The 20,859-nt window shown below is 44.7% G+C and overlaps 1 protein-coding gene across 8 annotated transcripts in view; it reads left to right on the plus strand.

Annotated features, from left to right (window-relative positions):
• The window catches only part of LOC308412589 (ADAMTS-like protein 2), a 64,785-nt gene that overhangs the window by 33,102 nt on the left and 10,824 nt on the right, over positions 1-20,859 (plus strand). For 5 of the 8 annotated variants that reach the window (XM_080907060.1, XM_080907062.1, XM_080907063.1 and 2 more), the window contains 12 exons: positions 3,089-3,264; positions 3,353-3,725; positions 3,887-3,955; positions 5,580-5,835; positions 6,060-6,154; positions 7,309-7,435; positions 13,550-13,763; positions 13,981-14,136; positions 14,879-15,049; positions 15,131-15,307; positions 15,417-15,570; positions 15,657-17,064. In XM_080907060.1, the coding sequence (XP_080763186.1) occupies positions 3,089-3,264; positions 3,353-3,725; positions 3,887-3,955; positions 5,580-5,835; positions 6,060-6,154; positions 7,309-7,435; positions 13,550-13,763; positions 13,981-14,136; positions 14,879-15,049; positions 15,131-15,307; positions 15,417-15,570; positions 15,657-15,787 (2,099 nt within the window). In that variant the 3' untranslated portion in view covers positions 15,788-17,064. Of the gene's footprint in view, positions 1-3,088; positions 3,265-3,352; positions 3,726-3,886; positions 3,956-5,579; positions 5,836-6,059; positions 6,155-7,308; positions 7,436-13,549; positions 13,764-13,910; positions 14,137-14,878; positions 15,050-15,130; positions 15,308-15,416; positions 15,571-15,656; positions 17,065-20,859 lie in introns of those variants that run through there. The other 3 variants (XM_080907066.1, XM_080907061.1, XM_080907064.1) reach the window with 3 other exon arrangements.

The raw sequence follows: 20,859 nt of genomic DNA on the forward strand, positions 1-20,859 counted from the left end.
AGTGTGACAATGCCCATCAACATATAGTGTATATTTTTTGAAACATTACAAAGATACATGTAATTCTGGGTTCACCTGAATTACGGATTAGACTGGTGGACAAACAGATGTTGTGTACAACTGGTGACAGCATCAGTGACAGGGATGCCAAAAGGAAGAACAAATTAATCAGCAAGGCTGGAAGCAGAATTAGGAGGCGTCATAGTCAGCGAGGGTCAGAGATCAATGAACAAATTTCCCACTTTCTTGGATAATGCATCACTCTCAAAAGGATTCAAAATTTGGGCCATGAAGAACAGTTCAGGAAACCTCTTTTATTGTTTCGTCTGTGAAAATGTATAAATGAAATGTAAATTATGTTAAAGGCAAACACATTTGTAAGCAATAAGAAACAAACATGCTTTGCATTATGTCTTTAAACATCTGTATGGACTTGATACAATATTTATTAACTGAATTTAAAAACATGTCTTACATAGTGGGAGTATTTCTTTTACTGATGATATTTCAATGATATGTATTTTCTATGACTGAAAAATGCCCTAACACATGGCAATAACAGCAGATGTGGCAATTTTGTAATTTGTTGTATAAATTTGATATTATTTTAGGCAGTATATTTTCTTAGCCTTTATCATACTCTGTCAACACAGCAATCTCAGAAACCGTACAGTATATTTGGCTGTGGATGACAGGGTGCAGAGTGGGGGTCACCCAGAGTCATAATCCAGTGAAATATCTGCGTCACCTCTTATAGTTTTTCTGTAATCTGAGCTCAAAGATGAGAATATATAGAGTACAGTAGAGTAAATTGTGCAAAGTTTACTATCAATTTTCTCAAAAACCGTACAGTAATTCTTGCTGTGGATCACAGGGTGAAGAGTGGCGACAACCTAGAGTCATAATCCAGTGAAATATCTGCGTCACCTCTTACAGTTTTCCTGTAATCTGAGCTCAAAGATGTCAATATGTAGAGTACAGTAAAGCAAAATGGGAAGATTTTACTATCAATTTTCTCAAAAACCGTACAGTAATATTGGCTGTGGATGACAGGGTGCAGAGTGGGGGTCACCCAGAGCCATAATCCAGTGAAATATCTGCGTCACCTCTTATAGTTTTTCTGTAATCTGAGCTCAAAGATGAGGCTATATAGAGTACAGTAGAGTAAATTGTGCAAAGTTTACTATCAATTTTCTCAAAAACCGTACAGTAATTTTGGCTGTGGATCACAGGGTGCAGAGTGGCGACAACCTAGATTCAGAATCCAGTGAAATATCTGCGTCACCTTTTACAGTTTTCCTGTAATCTGAGGTTAAAGATGAGAATATGTAGAGTACAGTAAAGCAAAATGGGAAGATTTTACTATCAATTTTCTCAAAAACCGTACAGTAATTTTGGCTGTGGATGACAGGGTGAAGAGTGGGGGTCACCCAGAGTCATAATCCAGTGAAATATCTGCGTCACCTCTTATAGTTTTTCTGTAATCTGAGGTTAAAGATGAGGAGATTAAAAGTACAGTAGAGTAAATTGGGTAAATTTTATTGTTAATTTTCTCTGAATCATACAGTAATTTGGGCTGTGGATCACAGGGGAAAAGTGGAGATACACTAAAACTGGGAGTGGATTGTGAAGTAAAATAGTGTCAGGACACAATAGACTGCGTTTCTAAGCCGGGCTTCACCCATACCGTAATATACGTAAGAGTAGTGCAACCACATTTTCGGTGCGGCTGGCGGTGCGGCTAGCTTGACTGTGACTTCGTAAGTGAGGGCTCACTTGACCGCAGTGCACAACGAGACGCGATTAACACCTCACGACCAGCTCCCGATCATCAATCGCTTGGTCGGGAGGATTTCAAACCTGTTTGAAATATATATGATTAGTGTATTACAGTAAGCAAACTAATCCAACTCCTAAGTAACTTTTTAAAGGAAGAGAACAGGATTAGTAGCTAAACTCTGGGTACTGCTATGTTAGAAAATGATGACTCTGTGTTGAGGTGCATTCTGCATGGCTTCCAACACTCAGCTGTTCATTCTGTAATTTCACTACAGATCCCAGACCTGCACAGGAAGCAAATGTCATCACATTTCAGTGGTGATGAGCGTTTTAGTCTCCAGCTAAGACTTGGTCATTTTCACTAGTTTTAAGTTAAAGAAGTCCAGTTTGACACCAGGACCGTCTTTTTTGGGTTCTGTGAATTTGCCTCCTGTCTCGAGGTATTTGAGAGTAAGAACATGCAGATCTGAACCACCTATCTAGGTTCCTAAAGTCATTCACGTCTCATCTGAAAGGCGTCTTCAGTCCTACCAACTGATGGGACGTCCCTGGCCTCAAGTGGCTCCCATCAGTTTGTCATGTGTTCGTCACCAACATCCCAGTTGGGATTTTACTGTGTCAGTTAAAGCTGACATCAGCGTGGAAATAAAACGTGTCTGGGAACAACTGCAGAGTAGGCAGAGTTTTTTTTCACAAAGGACACAGCATCTCCTCATCAACAGCCAATCACAAGTACTTCCTGTTTCCATGTGTCTAATATATGCTTTGAATTATGAGTTGTACTTCACTGCTCTGTGTTCAGCGAGATTTAAGTCCACAGATATGTGACTTGAATCTTTAAGCGCCTGATAATAAAATAGTGCTAGGTTGTCTCGTGTGCGTCTCTCAGTAGAGCACAGTTGTCACTTTGAAGGTAGATGTGAGATATATGTGGTCAGGGAGCCCCGTCAGCTGTTAGAAACATGCGTTTCAGATGAGAGCTCTTCAACAACTAACAAACAAGTCCCATCTCCTCAAGCCCTTAGACTACCACGGCCTAGATGGGAATGTAGACAATCTGAATGATATTGTGTGCCAGTGTGGTGCTGCTTATTGTGGTTGCACCAGCACAACCTTTGCTCAGTGCTTCTACCCGCTGTAGGTTTGGCCCCTTGGCTCGGGGACAACATGTAGGAAAACACTGTCCCGTTTTGGTACATGCTCAGTACCATTGGCCTGGATTTACAAAGACACACATGTACACACTGAAGCTCTGACATTTGAAAAGGACTTTTTAGCCCTCCTACCTGACGTTTTCCCTTCTTTCTAGCTCTGTCAGATGAAGCAGGATATTTCTTCTTCAATGGGAACACTGTGTTTGACAATCCTCAGAATTTCCACGTGGCAGGAACAGTGTTCAAGTACCGACGTCCAAGCGTCGTGTTGTCTGATGGGTTGGAATACATCATTGCCCAGGGACCCACTCTGCAGGGTCTTAATGTTATGGTAGTACAGGAACACACACACACACACACACACACACACACACACGTGTTTGTTAGTTTGACTGTAACAAGGCTGCATGTCATTTCAGTACTACAACTTGAATGGGAAACTCCCCCACATCACCTACGAGTATACCATCCCACTCAAGTCTCAAGCAGCTGCCGCGGCCTCACGCCACTCCAATCTTAACCTCACCTATAATGACGTAAACGTGGATGTCAGAGGGGATCAGAGTATCTCGATGAACCACAGCAGAGGGTCAGCATCTGTCCATCACGACCTGCACGACCACCCAGATGTCCAGCTGCAGGAAGAAGAGGAGGAGGAAGTGGTGTGGGAGATCCAGACCGCCAGACCAGCACCAGTGGACATTATGGTCTACAGACCAGCTGACGTCATCACTCGTGTGTTTAGTCACAATGATGTGGAGGAACAGGGACCTCCAGCACCATCTGGCTACAGTAAGTTTCATCTTACTTGTATTATTAAAGATGTTCTGAGTCGTGCCAGAGGTTCAATCAGGAGACAACAACAGCTTTAGTGATCCTTTAATCTTCCGTGATATTGGTGCTTTCTAACCACATGATTTCTGCCACTGTCTTTCTTTTCTCTGGTCATGAAGAAAGCTCTTCCAACTCTTCCAACGAGCACTCGGCTGAAGATGACAACACGCTAATGCTCACCTTCCCAGGTAGAAAAGACAAATCCAGTTGTTTCCCAAATGTTTTCACTTCAGACATCTTCCTTGTGTACAGTAAGGCGGTGGTTCCCAAACTTGCTTTGCTAGGCCCCCGTTGTCTTACAAGAACCCCGCCCACACACACACGTGCACACACGCCCATATTTTGTTTCAAACTCCACTGCAGTTTATAAATTGTAAACAATGAAAGAAATAAAAGGTTACAGGTTGCAATTAAATAAACCGCTACCTCCTTTTAAAAAAAGAAAAACAAACCATCTTTAATTATTTTACGTATAGTTGTTTTGTGTTGTTTTTTAGGTTTTTACTGTGTAATAATATTCAACATTTTTCAAAAAAATGTCTGTGCAGAGTGTTTAAAACATGAACGACTGTGGGATACTGTTTGTCCGTGATTTGAACCGGGGGAACAAACTGTGTCGGTGTCACTGACCAAACGTCTTCCCCCTGCGTGGCAAGCATTCACTGGGCACGGAGCGAGGATCCAGTTATTCCGCCTCCGTTACAGATATTAGACGTGGAAGGAGCGAGTGTTGTTACATTACCATTCAGTTTGAGGGTTACACCAGAAAATTTATATTTATTGTTCTCACGTGGTAACAGACAGGATTATTTTAACAAACATTTTGCTTGGTAATTATTTTTATCCTCCTGTAACTTTACTGTATAAAGAGCTAAAACCTCCAAAGTTTCAGGAGTAGTTAGTCGTTTTAAGAAGTGTTTGTGAACTAAAAATCAAGAATGTGGGATCCTGTTTGTCCGTGATTTGGAGAGCCCAGCGCTGCTCCCGACGCAGGGAAACAGATCCTGGTGGGGAGACCTGCCTTGGAACGACAGCTGTTGTGCAGGTGAAGCCAAAAACATGATATCCTTCATCAATATGTTCTAGTCTTTGGCTTGGAAGGAAGTTGGTTTGGAAGAATATTTGGTAAATGGACTGGTTCATATATAGCGCTCTTCTACTCTATCTGAGCACTCAAAGTGCTTTATACAAGTATGGGTGGGTGAGTGAATACTTTGGACAATACAGGGTGTGAACGCGGAATAATACAGTCTGATGTTGATCAGCTATGTGTGTGACTGGGAGCAGCTTCATTTTTCAGACAATGATCCTGAACAGAGATGCTTCTACTGCCAATAAAGGAACCTGGAGAACTCCTCCTGAAGGCTGCTTGAACTTCAGAGTTCAGGGTGTGAATAAGACCTGTGGTCACACCAAAGCTCACTGGACTCACGCACCAGTGTTGGGCCAATATACTACAACCACAGTTCCAGTGAAGTTGGGATGTTGTGTAACACAACACAGATGTTCACAAAGTGGTGAACCTCGCCCCATCCTTTAAAACGACTGAGCCGTTTGGGGATGCTCATGACAAACACCTGTTTCCCACTAACCTGTTCACCAACTTTCCCAGTCTTTTGCTGTCCCTGTAGCCGTTTCCCATTTTTCTAGCAAATTGTAAGGAAGTGAGGGAAAGCGCAAGAACAGGACTGTAGAGTTTGACTTTGATTATATACAAGTTATGAAAAAGACACCTAATAATATGAAGATTAGCAAATAAAAAATGAAACCTTAACCTTGAAAGTAATTTTAAAAATCATTTGTTGTTCACAGGTGATCAGAGGGTTCATCCTGCAGCAGAAGATGCTCCCCACCTGCTGCTGGAGGAGACAAACACTCACTCAGCCACACACACACCCACTGAGCAGCAGTCAGTTGCTGCTGCAGACACAGACACAAGCTCACAAATGCACAGGGACGTTGTCACAGTCATGGACTCTGTGGCCTCAGAAACAGTCAGTGGTCCTCACACCGCCATCCTGGTAGAGCTGCAGCAGGTGTCAGAGGTCCAGGCAGCCGACACGGAGAGGTACGATGAAGCATCTCATGATCCTCAGAGCTTATTCTGCATTTGTACTGTAATCATAACAAGAACTGCTTCACATACAGTCCTTCATCTCATCACCACACTGGGTTCAGATGTGTGCAGACTGGTCTGGGCTTTAACACGTGATCCTCAGGTTCAGTGAAGTCATTGTGACATTGGTGGGTTTCATGAATCTGCCTCCTGTCTGTGTTTCTGCTTCCTTCTAGCAACAACTTTGATGTGGAGCCACATATTAGTCTGGGAGACCTGTATAGCTGGAAGGTGTCTGCTTATGCTCCATGCAGTTCCACCTGTACAACAGGTAAACACAAAGCTGTCACCTGATACTGTTAGAGCCAAACCAGATATTTGTGTGATTGGCTGCTGCTGCAAATCAGCACAGATTCAAGCACAGTGTAAAAGTGATTGTTCTACATTTAACTGAAGGTGATCATAGTGACACTGTACTCGCTATCCCTGAGGGACTGATGAACTCCTGATGCAGGTCTAGACTTGGTGATGCGATGTTACAGTACTGCTCTGACACTGGACAAACCGTATTATGTTGTAACTTTGTAACTAAAAATATGATTTTGACTAACACTCCTTGTTTAATAATCCATACTGAAGAAGTGAATTTGTCAACAACAGTTGCAGTGGAAACGTTTCATTGTGTTTGACGCTTCGTGCTCTTCCTGACTGAATCAGGCTGAAATGGTGTGAACAGGCCGGGGGGCCAAAAACCTGCATTTTCAGTGTTGCCACATAATCGTGTCAGTCACAGCTGCACTCAGGATGGAGAGTACAATGTGATGGTAAAAATGGCTCACAGTGATGCTCTGGCTTTGTGCTGGGAGACTGCTGCAAACTGAGACCCAGCCTAAACGTGATCGACCTGTTTAGGTGAGCTTGAAAGAAGAGCTGATGTCTGCTTTGTGTAGTGTTGCAGTCTGTGGTGAAATCATACGATGCACAGAGCAGGAGAGCAGCACAGAACTACCAGAGCAATCTAAAAATGGCTCTGAACACCATCTGTCCATGAAGCCAGATAACACACACCAATGAGTTAAACTGCAGGAATGTCTTAAAGACATAAAGACCTGGATGGCCGCTAACTTTCTGCTTCTTAATTCAGATCAAACTGAGGTTATTGTACTCGGCCCTGAAAAGCTTAGAAATATGGTATCTAAGCAGATTCTTACTCTGGATGGCATTACCTTGGCCTCCAGTAACGCTGTGAGGAACCTTGGAGTCATTTTTGACCAGGACATGGAGGATGTTCATCTCTGTGAGCACTGTGTGGTGGGGTGGCTGTAGCTCAGCAGGTGGAGCAGGGTCTTGCATGAATGTGTGTGAATATTAGATAATTAGCACTTACACAGAAGAACCATAGAAAAATCATAAATGAATGGGTGCACGAGGCAAGTTGTAAAAGTGCTCAGAGGAGAGAAGTTCTGAGATGTACTGTGTTCCCAGGTATCACCAGCACATATGCCCTGTGCGTCCGGTATGATGGCACTGAAGTTGACGACCGTTATTGTGACTCTCTGACCCGACCGGAGCCCACACAAGAGTTCTGCATTGGAAAGCAATGTCCTCCACGGTACTGTTTCACCTCAGACTCACTGCAAAATCCACACCACGTTTAACACAGTTTTATGTGTGAATGGAAATGCTGGTTAACTGGAGAAACCAATCATGTTCAGTCAGGACCTCTGAGGTGGAGCAGGGTTAGAAGCAGCTTTGATCGTAGCACACGTTTCCCAGGTGAACAGTACTGATGCTGGCTGACTCTGAGATCTGCAGGGATGGATCTCCATGTCATGGCTGAACTAACACTATGCCTGATTTCAGATGATGCTGACATACTCTGAAGTCAGATGCTACTTTTAGGACCTGGAGACTTGGAGTTCACACTGGGACGAACCAAACGTGCCATTTTTATCAAATAAATCAATAAATAAACTGTTAAAAACTGACCTTTGCATCTACAGTGGGGCAAAAAAGTATTTAGTCAGCCACCGATTGTGCAAGTTCCCCCACTTAAAATGATGACAGAGGTCAGTAATTTGCACCAGAGGTACACTTCAACTGTGAGAGACAGAATGTGAAAAAAAAAATCCATGAATCCACATGGTAGGATTTGTAAAGAATTTATTGGTAAATCAGGGTGGAAAATAAGTATTTGGTCACCTCAAACATGGAAAATCTCTGGCTCTCACAGACCTGTAACGTCTTCTGTAAGAAGCTTTTCTGTCCCCCACTCGTTACCTGTATGAATGGCACCTGTTTGAACTCATCATCTGTATAAAAGACACCTGTCCACAGCCTCAAACAGTCAGACTCCAAACTCCGCCATGGCCAAGACCAAAGAGCTTTCGAAGGACACCAGGAAAAGTATTGTAGACCTGCACCAGACTGGGAAGAGTGAATCTACAATAGGCAAGCAGCTTGGTGTGAAAAAATCAACTGTGGGAGCAATCATCAGAAAATGATGAGACAAGATGGCGCCGAGTATGGCAGCCTCATCGCGAGCTCCCCCAAGCAACGGCTTTCTTCTGTGTTTAATTTTACTTTTCCTTTATTTTTTCACGAGCAGCACTTGTCTCCTTGTGTACGACCGACAAACCTTACTGGACATAAAAGACGGTCTTTCTTATAACTTTCCGGAGTTCAAGTTTTGCAACACGGACGCTCCGTTTGCAGACCCCCCATTCATCTCACCTGAGACGCGCACTTACAGACCACCGTTACCCAGTTTATTACTGGCTAATGTGCAGTCTCTGGAGAACAAGCTATGCGAGCTTCGGGCACGGATCTCATTCCAGCGAGAGATGCGGGACTGCTGCGTGATCTGCCTCACAGAAACCTGGCTATCGGACAAAGTACCGGACTCCGCAATACAACTGCCGGGGTTCTCTGTGCACCGCGCGGACAGGTCACAGGATCTTACTGGGAAAAGCAGAGGCGGTGGTGTGTGTTTCATGATCAACAACAGCTGGTGTGATTATGCGAACGTGCACCCGGTCAAATCCTTCTGCTCACCGGACCTGGAGTACCTGATGATTAAGTGCCGGCCATTCTGGCTACCGAGGGAATTTACAGCAGTGATTATTACGGCTGTTTACATTCCCCCACAAGCCGACACTGACCGTGCACTCAGGGAACTGTACAGCGCGATCAGCAGCGAGGAAACCGCACACCCAGAGGCAGCGTTTATCACAGCCGGAGACTTTAATAAGGGAAACCTGAAGAAAGTCTCACCAAAACTCCATCAACACATCCTTTTTAACACACGTGGAAACCGGCTACTCGACCACTGTTACACCTCTTTCCGGGATGCGTACAAAGCCCTCCCCCGCGCCCCATTCGGCCAATCAGATCACTGCTCCATCCTGCTCCTGCCCGCCTACAGGCAGAAGCTGAAACAGGAAGCTCCAACCCGGAGGGCGGTGCACTGTTGGACGGACCAATCGGAGTCTGCGCTGCGGGACTGTTTTGATCACGCGGACTGGGAAATGTTTCACGTGGCCGCCAGAGACATTGATGAATACACAGACTCAGTCTGCGGATTTATCAGGAAATGCGTGGAAGATGTCGTCCCATCCAGAACAGTTAAATCCTTCCCAAATCAAAAACCCTGGATTAACGGAGATGTTCGCGCGGCACTGGCGGCACGGAACACCGCCTTTGCCTCCGCGAACACATCGGACTACAAACACGCACATTACCAACTCCAGAAGACGATCAAAGCAGCCAAACGTGAGTACAGGGACAGGGTGGAGCAACAGTTTGACAACCCTCGGAGTATGTGGCAGGGACTAAACACGATCACAGACTTTAGAGGGAAAACCAGCACACCGCAGACCACGGCCTCTCTGTGTGAGGATCTAAACGTATTCTACGCTAGATTCGACACAGCGAACACCATGAGACCGGACAGTGTGCGCACCGCGGATGACGTCAGTGCGCACACTGTGTCTGAGGAGGATGTGCGGAAGTGCTTCAGGAAGGTGAACGCACGCAAAGCTACTGGTCCGGACGGGATTCCCGGCCGCGTCCTCAAGTCATGCGCGGCTCAGCTGGCTGGAGTGTTCACACACATCTTCAACCTTTCCCTCTCTCTGTCTGTAGTCCCAGCCTGCTTCAAAATGGCCACCATCGTCCCTGTACCCAAATCCTCCACCATCTCCTCATTGAACGACTGGCGACCTGTAGCCCTGACCCCCATCGTAAGCAAATGCTTCGAGAAGCTGGTCAGGGACTTCATCTGCTCTGCACTACCCGACTCACTGGACCCTCTACAGTTTGCATACCGCCACAACAGGTCCACTGATGATGCCATAGCCCTGACACTACACACTGCCCTGTCACACCTGGAGAAGAGAGACACGTATGTGAGGATGCTGTTTGTAGATTACAGCTCAGCATTCAATACCATCGTTCCCTCGAAGCTGGACAGGAAACTGCAGGATCTAGGACTGAGCAGCTCCCTCTGCAGCTGGATCCTTAGCTTCCTGTCTGACAGACGCCAGGTGGTCAGACTGGGCAGCATCACCTCATCCCCCATCACACTGAACACTGGTGCTCCACAGGGGTGTGTACTGAGCCCTCTCCTGTACTCACTCTACACCTACGACTAGCCACTAACAACTCCAACATCATTGTGAAGTTTGCGGACGACACTACAGTGGTGGGTCTTATCACCAACGGTGATGAGACGGCTTACAGGGAGGAGGTCAGCGCCCTGACCCACTGGTGTCAAGACAACCATCTCACCCTCAACGTCGCAAAGACAAAGGAGTTGATAGTGGACTTCCGGAGGTGCAGAGAAGTACACACCCCCATCACCATCAACGGCGCTGCTGTGGAGAGAGTGAGCAGCTTCCGGTTCCTTGGTGTACATCTGGCTGAGGATCTTACGTGGTCAGTACACACAAACAAAACAGTGAAGAAGGCGCAGCAGCGCCTCTTCTTTCTCAGGAGACTGAAAAGATTCGGCATGAGCCCCCGCATCCTCAGGACCTTCTATCACTGTGCCATTGAGAGCATCCTCACTGGATGCATCACCACCTGGTATGGCAACAGCACCGCCTACAACTGCAAAGCTCTCCAGAGAGTAGTGCGGTGCTCTGAACGGATAATTGGAGGTGAGCTTCCCTCCCTCCAAGACATCTACAGGAAGCGCTGCCTGAGGAAAGCGGGGAGGATCATCAAGGACTCCAGTCACCCCAGCCATAAACTGTTCAGACTGCTTCCATCAGGAAGGAGGTTCTGCAGCATCCGGTCCCGAACCAGCAGACTGAGAGACAGCTTCTTCCACCAGGCCATCAGACTGCTGAACACGTCATAGACACCTCAGCTTCACTACTGGAACTTCAACATTATGCACTCCATACTGTACAGTAACGCCACTGTTTTGCACATGTCTCACTCTGTATATTTTATTTTATATATTTTATTTATTGTTTACTCTATTTAATTTGTAAAAATGTGTACACACACACACACACACACACACACACACACACACACACACACACACACACACACACACACACACACACGTAGGAAAATATTTAGTATACACATCCAGAAATGCATATACTATTATATATTGTACATATATTTATTAGTTTCAGGTTGGCCATTCTTGTATTTTGCTCGTTTGTGTTGTTGTGTTTGCACATCTCTGTTGCTTGTGGGGCTCGCACACAAGAATTTCACTCGCATGTGCTGTGCCAGTGTGCCTGCACATGTGATGTGACAATAAAAGTGATTTGATTTGATTTGATTTGAAAATGGAAGACATACAAGACCACTGATAATCTCCCTCGATCTGGGGCTCCACGCAAGATCTCATCCCGTGGGGTCAAAATGATCATGAGAACGGTGAGCAAAGATCCCAGAACCACACGGGGGGACCTGGTGAATGACCTGCAGAGAGCTGGGACCAAAGTAACAAAGGTCACCATCAGTAACACACTACAACGGCAGGGAATCAAATCCCGCAGTGCCAGACGTGTTCAGCTGCTGAAGCCAGTGCATGTCCAGGCCCGTCTGAAGTTTGCCAGAGAGCACATGGATGATACAGCAGAGGATTGGGAGAATGTCATGTGGTCAGATGAAACCAAAGTAGAACTTTTTGGTATAAACTCAACTCGTCATGTTTGGAGGAAGAAGAATACTGAGTTGCATCCCAAGAACACCATACCTACTGTGAAGCATGGGAGTGGAAACATCATGCTATGGGGCTGTTTTTCTGCCAAGGGGACAGGACGACTGATCCGTGTTAAGGACAGAATGAATGGGGCCATGTATCGTGAGATTTTGAGCCAAAACCTCCTTCCATCAGTGAGAACTTTGAAGATGAAACGAGGCTGGGTCTTCCAACATGACAATGATCCAAAACACACCGCCCGGGCAACAAAGGAGTGGCTCCGTAAGAAGCATTTGAAAGTCCTGGAGTGGCCTAGCCAGTCTCCAGACCTCAACCCCATAGAAAATCTGTGGCGGGAGTTGAAAGTCCGTGTTGCTCGGCAACAGCCCCAAAACATCACTGCTCTCGAGAAGATCTGCATGGAGGAATGGGCCAAAATACCAGCTACTGTGTGTGCAAACCTGGTAAAGACCTATAGTAAACGTTTGACCTCTGTTATTGCCAACAAAGGTTATGTTACAAAGTATTGAGTTGTATTTTTGTTATTGACCAAATACTTATTTTCCACCCTGATTTACGAATAAATTCTTTACAAATCCTACCATGTGGATTCATGGATTTTTTTTTTCACATTCTGTCTCTCACAGTTGAAGTGTACCTCTGGTGCAAATTACTGACCTCTGTCATCATTTTAGGTGGGGGAACTTGCACAATCGGTGGCTGGCTAAATACTTTTTTGCCCCACTGTATAACTGTATCTATAAATTTACAGCATCACCCAGATTTCCTACAAACATCTGGCCTAATTGTGTTACTGCATTAGCTGCTAAATATCTGTGGATTTCTTTTTATTCTCAATAATCTGGAGCTGATTTATCAGACCTCATGTTTTACTGCCTATTTATAATATTATTATAAATATTTTAGTTAAAAATGTTATCGTATGCATATACAGTGGAACCCCGACTTACGAAATTAATTCGTTCCCGAGGGTCTTTCGTAAGTCGAAGCAGCCATCGCGCCTTTTGAGTGAACGGTAGGCTATAGGCTAGTTGCTAACGGCAACAACAATACGTCGTTCAAGTGGAACAGCGAAGCGCAAGTACGAAAGCCAAGGGGGTTGTCACATGATTCGGAAGGCATCGTGGGCATTGTAGGCATTCTGGGCTCAGCCAATCAGAGCCAGCGGATTTCGTTACACGGGCATTTTGCCTCAACACGGGCAGAAATATTGCCGTTAAGTGCCTTCGTAACTTGAATTTCTCGTTAAATGGGGTCTTCGTAAGTCGGGGTTCCACTGTAGTTGAATGTTTTTGACAAACGTTGGAAATGATTCCAGGACTGTAAGAGTGAATATTTGGGGATAGCTTTGATTTACTGCCATAGTTTGGGTTACACCTGAAGCCGTCTGCATAATGCATCACACGGGGTCACCACCGTGGATGGATGCCCCACCAGGGAATTAAACAGAAGTCCAGCACAAATCCAGGAGAGTGATTCATTACATGTGTGGAGATGTTTTACGGACCTGTGATAACTACTCCACTTTGTTCTCAGATGGGAGACGAGTGGTTGGAGCGCGTGCTCTCGGACGTGTGGCGAGGGCGTGCAGTATCGTATCGTGCGTTGCTGGAAGATGCTGTCTCTTGGGTTCGACTCCTCTGTCTACGATTCGCTCTGTCTGTCACATGATCTCCACAAACCAGCCAATAGGAAGGTGTGCCACGGCCAAAGCTGCGGACCCCAGTGGGAGGTGTCGGAGTGGTCGGAGGTTTGTGCTACAGCAGCGTCTAACTTTCATAACAACCAGTTCTCGTTTAATGTTGGTTCACTGCAAACTTCTTACATGTTCTTACGTGTTACCAAGCAAGAAGAAACTTTCCATGATTCACCTTTTTGAGATTTTGTCTCCCGTCAGGAGGACACGTGAATATTGTCATGCTTCATCACACCAGCTGTCATTCATCGTTTCTCCCTCCGTGTGTCAGTGCTCAGCACGCTGTGGCTCTCGGGGCATCCGCACTCGAGAGGTTCGTTGCTCTATGGAGAGGAAACTATGTAACGAGACCTCTCGGCCAATAGAGAGCCAGGAATGTGAAGGCCCACCTTGTGACAGACGATGGAGCGTTTCTGATTGGGGACCTGTGAGTTCAGCCCTTTACTGTACCCACCACACACTGACACTGTCAATCACTGTTTCCAAGCCTGAAACTGTAAAGTTTGGTCATTTTGATGACCTGACAGTGTGTCTGTGAGAGGTATCACCAGATACGTCACTATGGTAACAAACCAGTCTCGAGTCACTCGGGTCTTTATCTTTTGATTTTCTTGTCGTTTTTAAAGTTTTCCAGGCTTTATGAGCGTCTGTGGACACTCGCTGCTTTTTCACTCGTTTACTTGAACCTGAATGTTTTTGTTGTTAAGCCACTAAACACTGCTTCATGCCCAACTCTGGGCTGTGTGTGCAGTGTGCAGACAGCTTAGCAAAGAACCACTTTGAAACTGCATATTAAGATTATTCGTTATTAGCACAAAAACACAGAGTTTGCAATGTTTTTTTTATTATTCTACGAAAAATGCCGAAGATAAAAGAGTTTAACAGGGTAAAATAGGTTTTATATAGAGCAACAAAGAACTACACAGAGCATTTGAAGCCTTTGGGCCTTCAGTCGATCCATCTCTTTGCTTCAGCCTCTCCTGAAATGGTCCCAGTGGAACGGCGGCTGTCAGTTACTGGGCTGAAAACCAGTGGATTACAGTGGGATAAACAGCAGATTAATCTGACTCGATTTTGCAGTGTTGTAGTTTTCAGAGGTGGAGGTTATGAGCAGCTTTTGTGCAGCGTGTAAATGTATTTTGCATGAAAATGTCTCTGCATCGTGTCAGTGCTCAGGTGAGTGCGGGGAGGGCAGGATGGTGCGTTCTGTGACCTGCCGTTCGTCAGGCGGACTTGTGATGTCAGACGGGCAGTGTGACCAGCCGTTACGCCCGTTGGCCATCTATCCCTGCGGTGACAGAGACTGTGCTCCACACTGGGTTGAGCAGGAGTGGCAACAGGTGACTGTGGCACAGTGAAGACATCATATTTTAACGCTATATAAGGATCGTGCACTCTTTAGTTTTGCGTCTGTGTTTCAGTGTAACGCTACCTGTGGCCGCGGCGTGCAACAGCGTCAGGTGGTGTGTGCTGGCCTGGAAGGAGGAGTGTTCAAAGAGTTTCCAGACAGCAGCTGTAACCAAACCAACAAACCGCAGATGAGCTCATCCTGCTTCCAGAGACCCTGCTCCAAGTGGTTCACCACATCCTGGTCTCAGGTAGCGACGCCTGTCATCAGCCACCCAGCACACAATCACAGCCGTCTCACATTTTTCAAACTTTCCTCAACAAACTACAATTGGCAAGTTTGACCTCTTGTTCACTCAGTGCAGCAAGACCTGTGGGCGTGGCGTCCAGGTTCGAGAGGTCAAGTGTTACCAAGGGGAGGAGCTGGTAACGAGGGGTCACAGCTGCGACTCTGCCCTCAAGCCAGAAACCAAGCAGAGCTGTGAAATCCAGAGCTGTCCGACAGAAGCACCAGGTATAAAAACTCCAAGAGCAGACGATGCCGCCGTGAGACGATGACTTTCTAACAGGAGCTTTGTTATGTGTGTGTTTATCCTGCAGCATCACAAGGAGCAGACTTCTGCCAGGACAAAGCAACAGCCAACTGCGCCCTGGTTCTCAAGGTGAAGCTGTGTTCCCACTGGTACTACAGGAAAGCCTGCTGCCAGTCCTGTAAGGCACCCAGACCCTGAAGCCTTCGCTGTAACCTCTCACCTCAGCATCAGCCACTGTTACCAAAGGTCACGCTTTTATTGGTGCTACACAAAGCTCGCTGCTCGCCGCAGTACATCAACATAACCTGATTACTTTTATCCAATCATTGATGTCAAAGGTCAACTTATGGTCACTGTATGATTCTCTCCTTATCATTGTGGGAAGTATACCAGTACGAGGTCTTCTCCCAGCATCCTTTCTGAACTATATCACTGACTGTGGTACTAGTTTAGTCACAACCTCCAACTCAGACAATGTGAAGATAGACTAGCTTTAGGGGGCGGAGCTGGGTGATGAGGAGGAAACAGTTCTTTCTGTGTTCATCGCTCCAGATAACAAATGTGTCATTTCTACGGTGCTAAAGAAGCTGTATGTAAACACGTCAGAGCCTAAAGCGACGGTCGTCACTGTGGCAGCAGACTGAGACAGGCGGGGAAACTCGGCCCTGTCCTTAATGTACACAAACGGGGAGTTTGGGCAGGTTGTCCTCCTGCTGCCAGCATGGAACGCAGCTCCTCGTCCTCCCCGCACAGCACGGCTACCGTAATGTCACCTGTCGTGTCCATACCGCCGCTTACGTCTTCAAATCGAACTTCATTTGAACAATATTTTCAGCCCTTCAAATGGAAACACAGCTGATATTCAAAGTGAACCTGGACACAGCACAGAAAAAAAACAGCTCATTGTGTTTCCATTTAAATGAAAGAATCCAAAGTATTAACTGAGTTTATCTATACAGCATCAAATCATAAAGTCGCCTCACAGTGCTTCACGTTGTATATAACATTGTAACGTGCCTTTTAATGGGATTAATGTGCCTTTGGAACTATTGTCAAGCGACATCTAACTGAAAACTGCGTTTTCACTGCAGCATCTCTAAAGATTGTTTCCTAGCTGGTAGTAATGAGTTGCCGTTGCACAAAATGATTCTTTAGCTTGCAGCCGGGGTCGTCCTCTGTAAATAAGATGGCTCTGGGAAAGCTGGTACAAGTTTACTGGTAAGGAGTCAAGAAACAATTGTGACTTCTGTGGGCTTTTCAACCTGCAGCAGCTGAAGGACAACACGCCAGCCGTGCAAACAGAGCAGCAGGAACACGCTGCTGCCAGTGAAAACTGCCCGGGCCAAACTCTCGTCTGCGTAGTACACTGTTTGTTTACCTGATGTTACACTGCCTCAGAGCTGCTGCTGCTCTGACTGTTTGTACTGTATCCCACTGAAAGAATTAAAGGTGAGTGTTTGTGTGTTGACCCACTGCTTCTTTGTAGTCGGACTGACCCTTGCATTTAGCGATGCTGTTGGATACCAAGGTGTAGTTGTGAAATAGAAGGAACGAGCTTAAACTTTAGTGGTGTGCAGCTTAAAGGTGGTAATTCAAGCTAGGTTGTATGTGTGTGTGAATAAAAGAAACACAGACGTGAAGACGTGATCTGACCCTCTGTGTGGATGTGTGTCACAGTTAATCGTTAGATCAGTTTCACCCTTCATGACCTTCACAATTAACATCAACGTTAGAAAAGGTGAAATCTCAGGGCCCAGCCTCCTCTGCTCCACTGCTGCAGCCGAGCCCCCCACAGAGCCCTTTTTGTGCATTAACATTATCCATGATTGTGGTTGGAAAGGTAGATAGTTAACAGATATCCTCACAAAATAAAAGACAAACAGTCATAACATTGGATTTTCATAGATGAGACATCAGATACAAATATTCAATTAAGTTTTATTTATACAGTGCAAAACCACAACAGTCGCCCCAAGGCGGTTTATGTAAGTTAAAGACCCTAATAGGGAGGAAAACCCAACAATCATATGACCCCCTGTGAGCAGCACTTTCATGACAGTGGGAAGGAAAAACTCCCTTTTAACAGGAAGAAACCTTCAGCAGAACCAGGCTCAGGGTTCTCTTTACTAATCTACAAACATGACACATTATGTGAAATCCATAAGGAATCTTGTGGACTGGATTTTACTGCCATGGTTTGGGTCTAGTGATCCTTTATCCTGTAATAAAACATTTCTACCCTGATGGCAGTGACGTCCTATAGGTCAACCTTGACTAAGGGACTTTGAGTGGTTGTAGCGCTTGTTAGATTATAATATTATTTTATGCGCTGTTATACCCCTAACTAAAGATTGTGAATTATTATGTAGTTTTAGTTTGCATTATTCTCCTGAATTAGAAGAAGCTGATAACTATTGCATTCGTTAAACTGATTTGCATTACATTAGACTGCTGATTTATTGTGGATGAATGATATTGTTTTATGATGTTATAAGAAATACTGTTTGCAGAAAGTCATCGCCTTATTTGTCTGATTAGAAGAGAACAGAGCATGCTGGAGTTTTCTGCCCCATCTCAGCAGGAGCAGATAAACGGGGAGCCAAGGTCGTAGCTTAGGCGCCGTGTGAGAGAAAAGCATGTGAATGTTTAAACTTTTATGATAAGGTGGGTGCACCAGAGGCTATAAGAGTTTGAGTAATCCTCCACCATTTTGAGATCTGATGCTGTCTGCATTCAGTTTCCATCTCCCACGTGTGTGACCATTAAAATCACCGTTTGACTCAACCCGGCCGGACCAGTGTTATTATTGTGGTTTTTCTCTTGTCTCCATCCCCAATATTTTGAACCATAACATCTTGGGGGCTCGTCCTGTGGTATTGGGGTGGAATTTAAAGGTTTGGACGGTCCGAGGTTGTCGAACGGACAGGCACAAGCCAGTGGTCTGACGTGAGTGGGCATAAGCCGGCTTATCTAAAGGTAAGGCACTACCTGTTGAATTTTTTCAAAGTGTGCCAAATTGGATATGACTAAATTAAAGTCTACTCACTGAAATTACTGGTAGAGGGTCTGTTTTGATTTTGATGAGGATCCGCGTGTGTTATGCAGTTAAAGTCGGTTAAGAGTATTTAATGAAGTTGAAAAAGTATGAAAGAAATGCTGGGTTAGAGTCCCAAGGAATTGAGTTAAAGGCTCAAGTAGTTTGGTAGGGAATTGGTCATGTTGTTGGTTAAAGTCCAAATTGGTTATAAGTGTGGTCCTGTGTGATCATCTCTAGGCACTTGCCTTAGTCACACTCTTGTTTTAAGGTGTTGACTGTTGTTTCAAATTGTTACAAATTATTATAGGACGGCACCGGAAGTTTCTAAGAAGCGCATAGCCCGGAGGTTACGCTCCCTCCTGGCCGTGGACGCGCGGCTTTGACCTGTCGGCGAACAGGGATAGTTCAGTTTGGCTTATCTGTGGGGTACAGGGCATCCTGAAATAAGCTAGGAGTTAGAGTCTCCTCACCGTTGGAAACGGTGTGATGTGCTTTTTTGGACACAGTTAAATTGAGTTAGGGATTTTAGAAATCAGGCCATAGGCTGTTCTGGAGGAAACAGATACTGGTTAATTGATTACAAAAAAGTTATCTTTCTTCGGTGAGACCCGTTATGGTAAAAATTTTTGAAATTTGTTAGGTGCTGAATCTGTCAGGCCTGTCAGTGGTTGTAAATATAAGACGTCTTTGTAATATAAAATAATAGAGTCTTGCCTGAGTTTTGTCTGACCCTGTGTGTGACGACAGCGCACTGCAGCGCTGCGAGCTATTTTTAGACTGTGTGTGAACATGCAAATGAGCTGTGAGGCGCACAGAGGATTTTTGCTTCCTGTTTAGTGTGTTTTTGAGTTTTATAATTTTGATTTGCAAACAATGATACATGCCTGTAATTAAAACGCTGATTTTGCTGATTATAATATTACAAATAAGGTTTTGAATGACTATGCTGAATGTTTGATGTTTGGCTGGGTTTAGATATAGAAGAGACAAATTGTGCTTGATTAAGACCGGCACTTCAGCCGGTCTTAATCTTAATCTTAACTTCTTAATCTTAATCTTAATCTTAATCTTCAACCGGTCTTAATCACAATCTTAAACTTAATCACAATCTTAATCACAATCTTACTCTGCCGGCACTTCAGCCGGCAGAGTAAGATTGTGATGAAAATGATATTAAATAAATCTCTTAGTGTATTGATACAGGTGGCTACGGGCCTGAACCAACTGCCCCCCACGAGCACACAAAAGGTTAAATTAACCCACCTACAAACGCACATACACTAGAGCTGGGCGATATGAGATTTTTTCATATCACGATATGTTTTTTTCATTTCAGGCGATAACGATATCTATCACGATATAAGCCAAATAACTATATTTGTAAGATTTAAATGTGCCGTTGCTCACAAGTAAAATGTGAAATAATCAGCAGCTTGTTTTGATTTAAATATTTATTTCCCATAATAAGTTCAACAGGGTAGATGTACTTAAGGAACATGAGACTTTTTCAGATAAATAAAGGCAAATATTGCAAACTACACAAAAGGCAGCCGCTAAAGTGTTTAAGTTTCAAAATAGAACAAACAAAATAGACTAAATTGTCAATTCCACTTAGAAACAAAATATTAATTCTAAAAATAAATCTTAGTTTGTTTTACAGAAGAACAGACAAAACTGACTAACTTTTGTCAATATCAAATAAACTGAGAACTAAAAGGAAATTCTCAATCTCTCCTTGTTGTATAGCTGAGCTTTTCAAACAGTTTTAACAGTTACTTTAGTCTGACAAAAGCCGAATGACGAATCAGCGCTTCCAGTCAGAGACTGAGGCTACGTCCACACGTACACGGGTATTTTTGAAAACGGAGATTTTCCGTTTTCGTTTTAAAAAATAATCCCGTCCACACATAAAGGCTGAAATGAAGGAAAACGCTGCTATGAACATGCCAAAGCAGCAGGTGGCGCTAGATTCCTAACCGTGCAGAAATGTTGGCCAATCAGAAGTCTAGAAGCCTCGGTGGGAAAAAGTAAACAAAGCTGGGGCATAGAAGCAGAACCGAGTCGTATGTGTGGACGGACAGTAACTGTGTGTATATGTGAGCATTTAAACACTGCAGAGAGTAGAATTAACAGTATTGTAGAAATTCATTTCACCGAAACAATAACGTGGCGCACAGTGTGACGCATGCACCAGTTTATTGTATTTCCAGACTTCCTTTCGGCACATTTACAG

This window comes from Rhamphochromis sp. 'chilingali', assembly GCF_963969265.1.
Source record: "Rhamphochromis sp. 'chilingali' genome assembly, chromosome: 16".
Classification (NCBI taxonomy): domain Eukaryota; kingdom Metazoa; phylum Chordata; class Actinopteri; order Cichliformes; family Cichlidae; genus Rhamphochromis; species Rhamphochromis sp. 'chilingali'.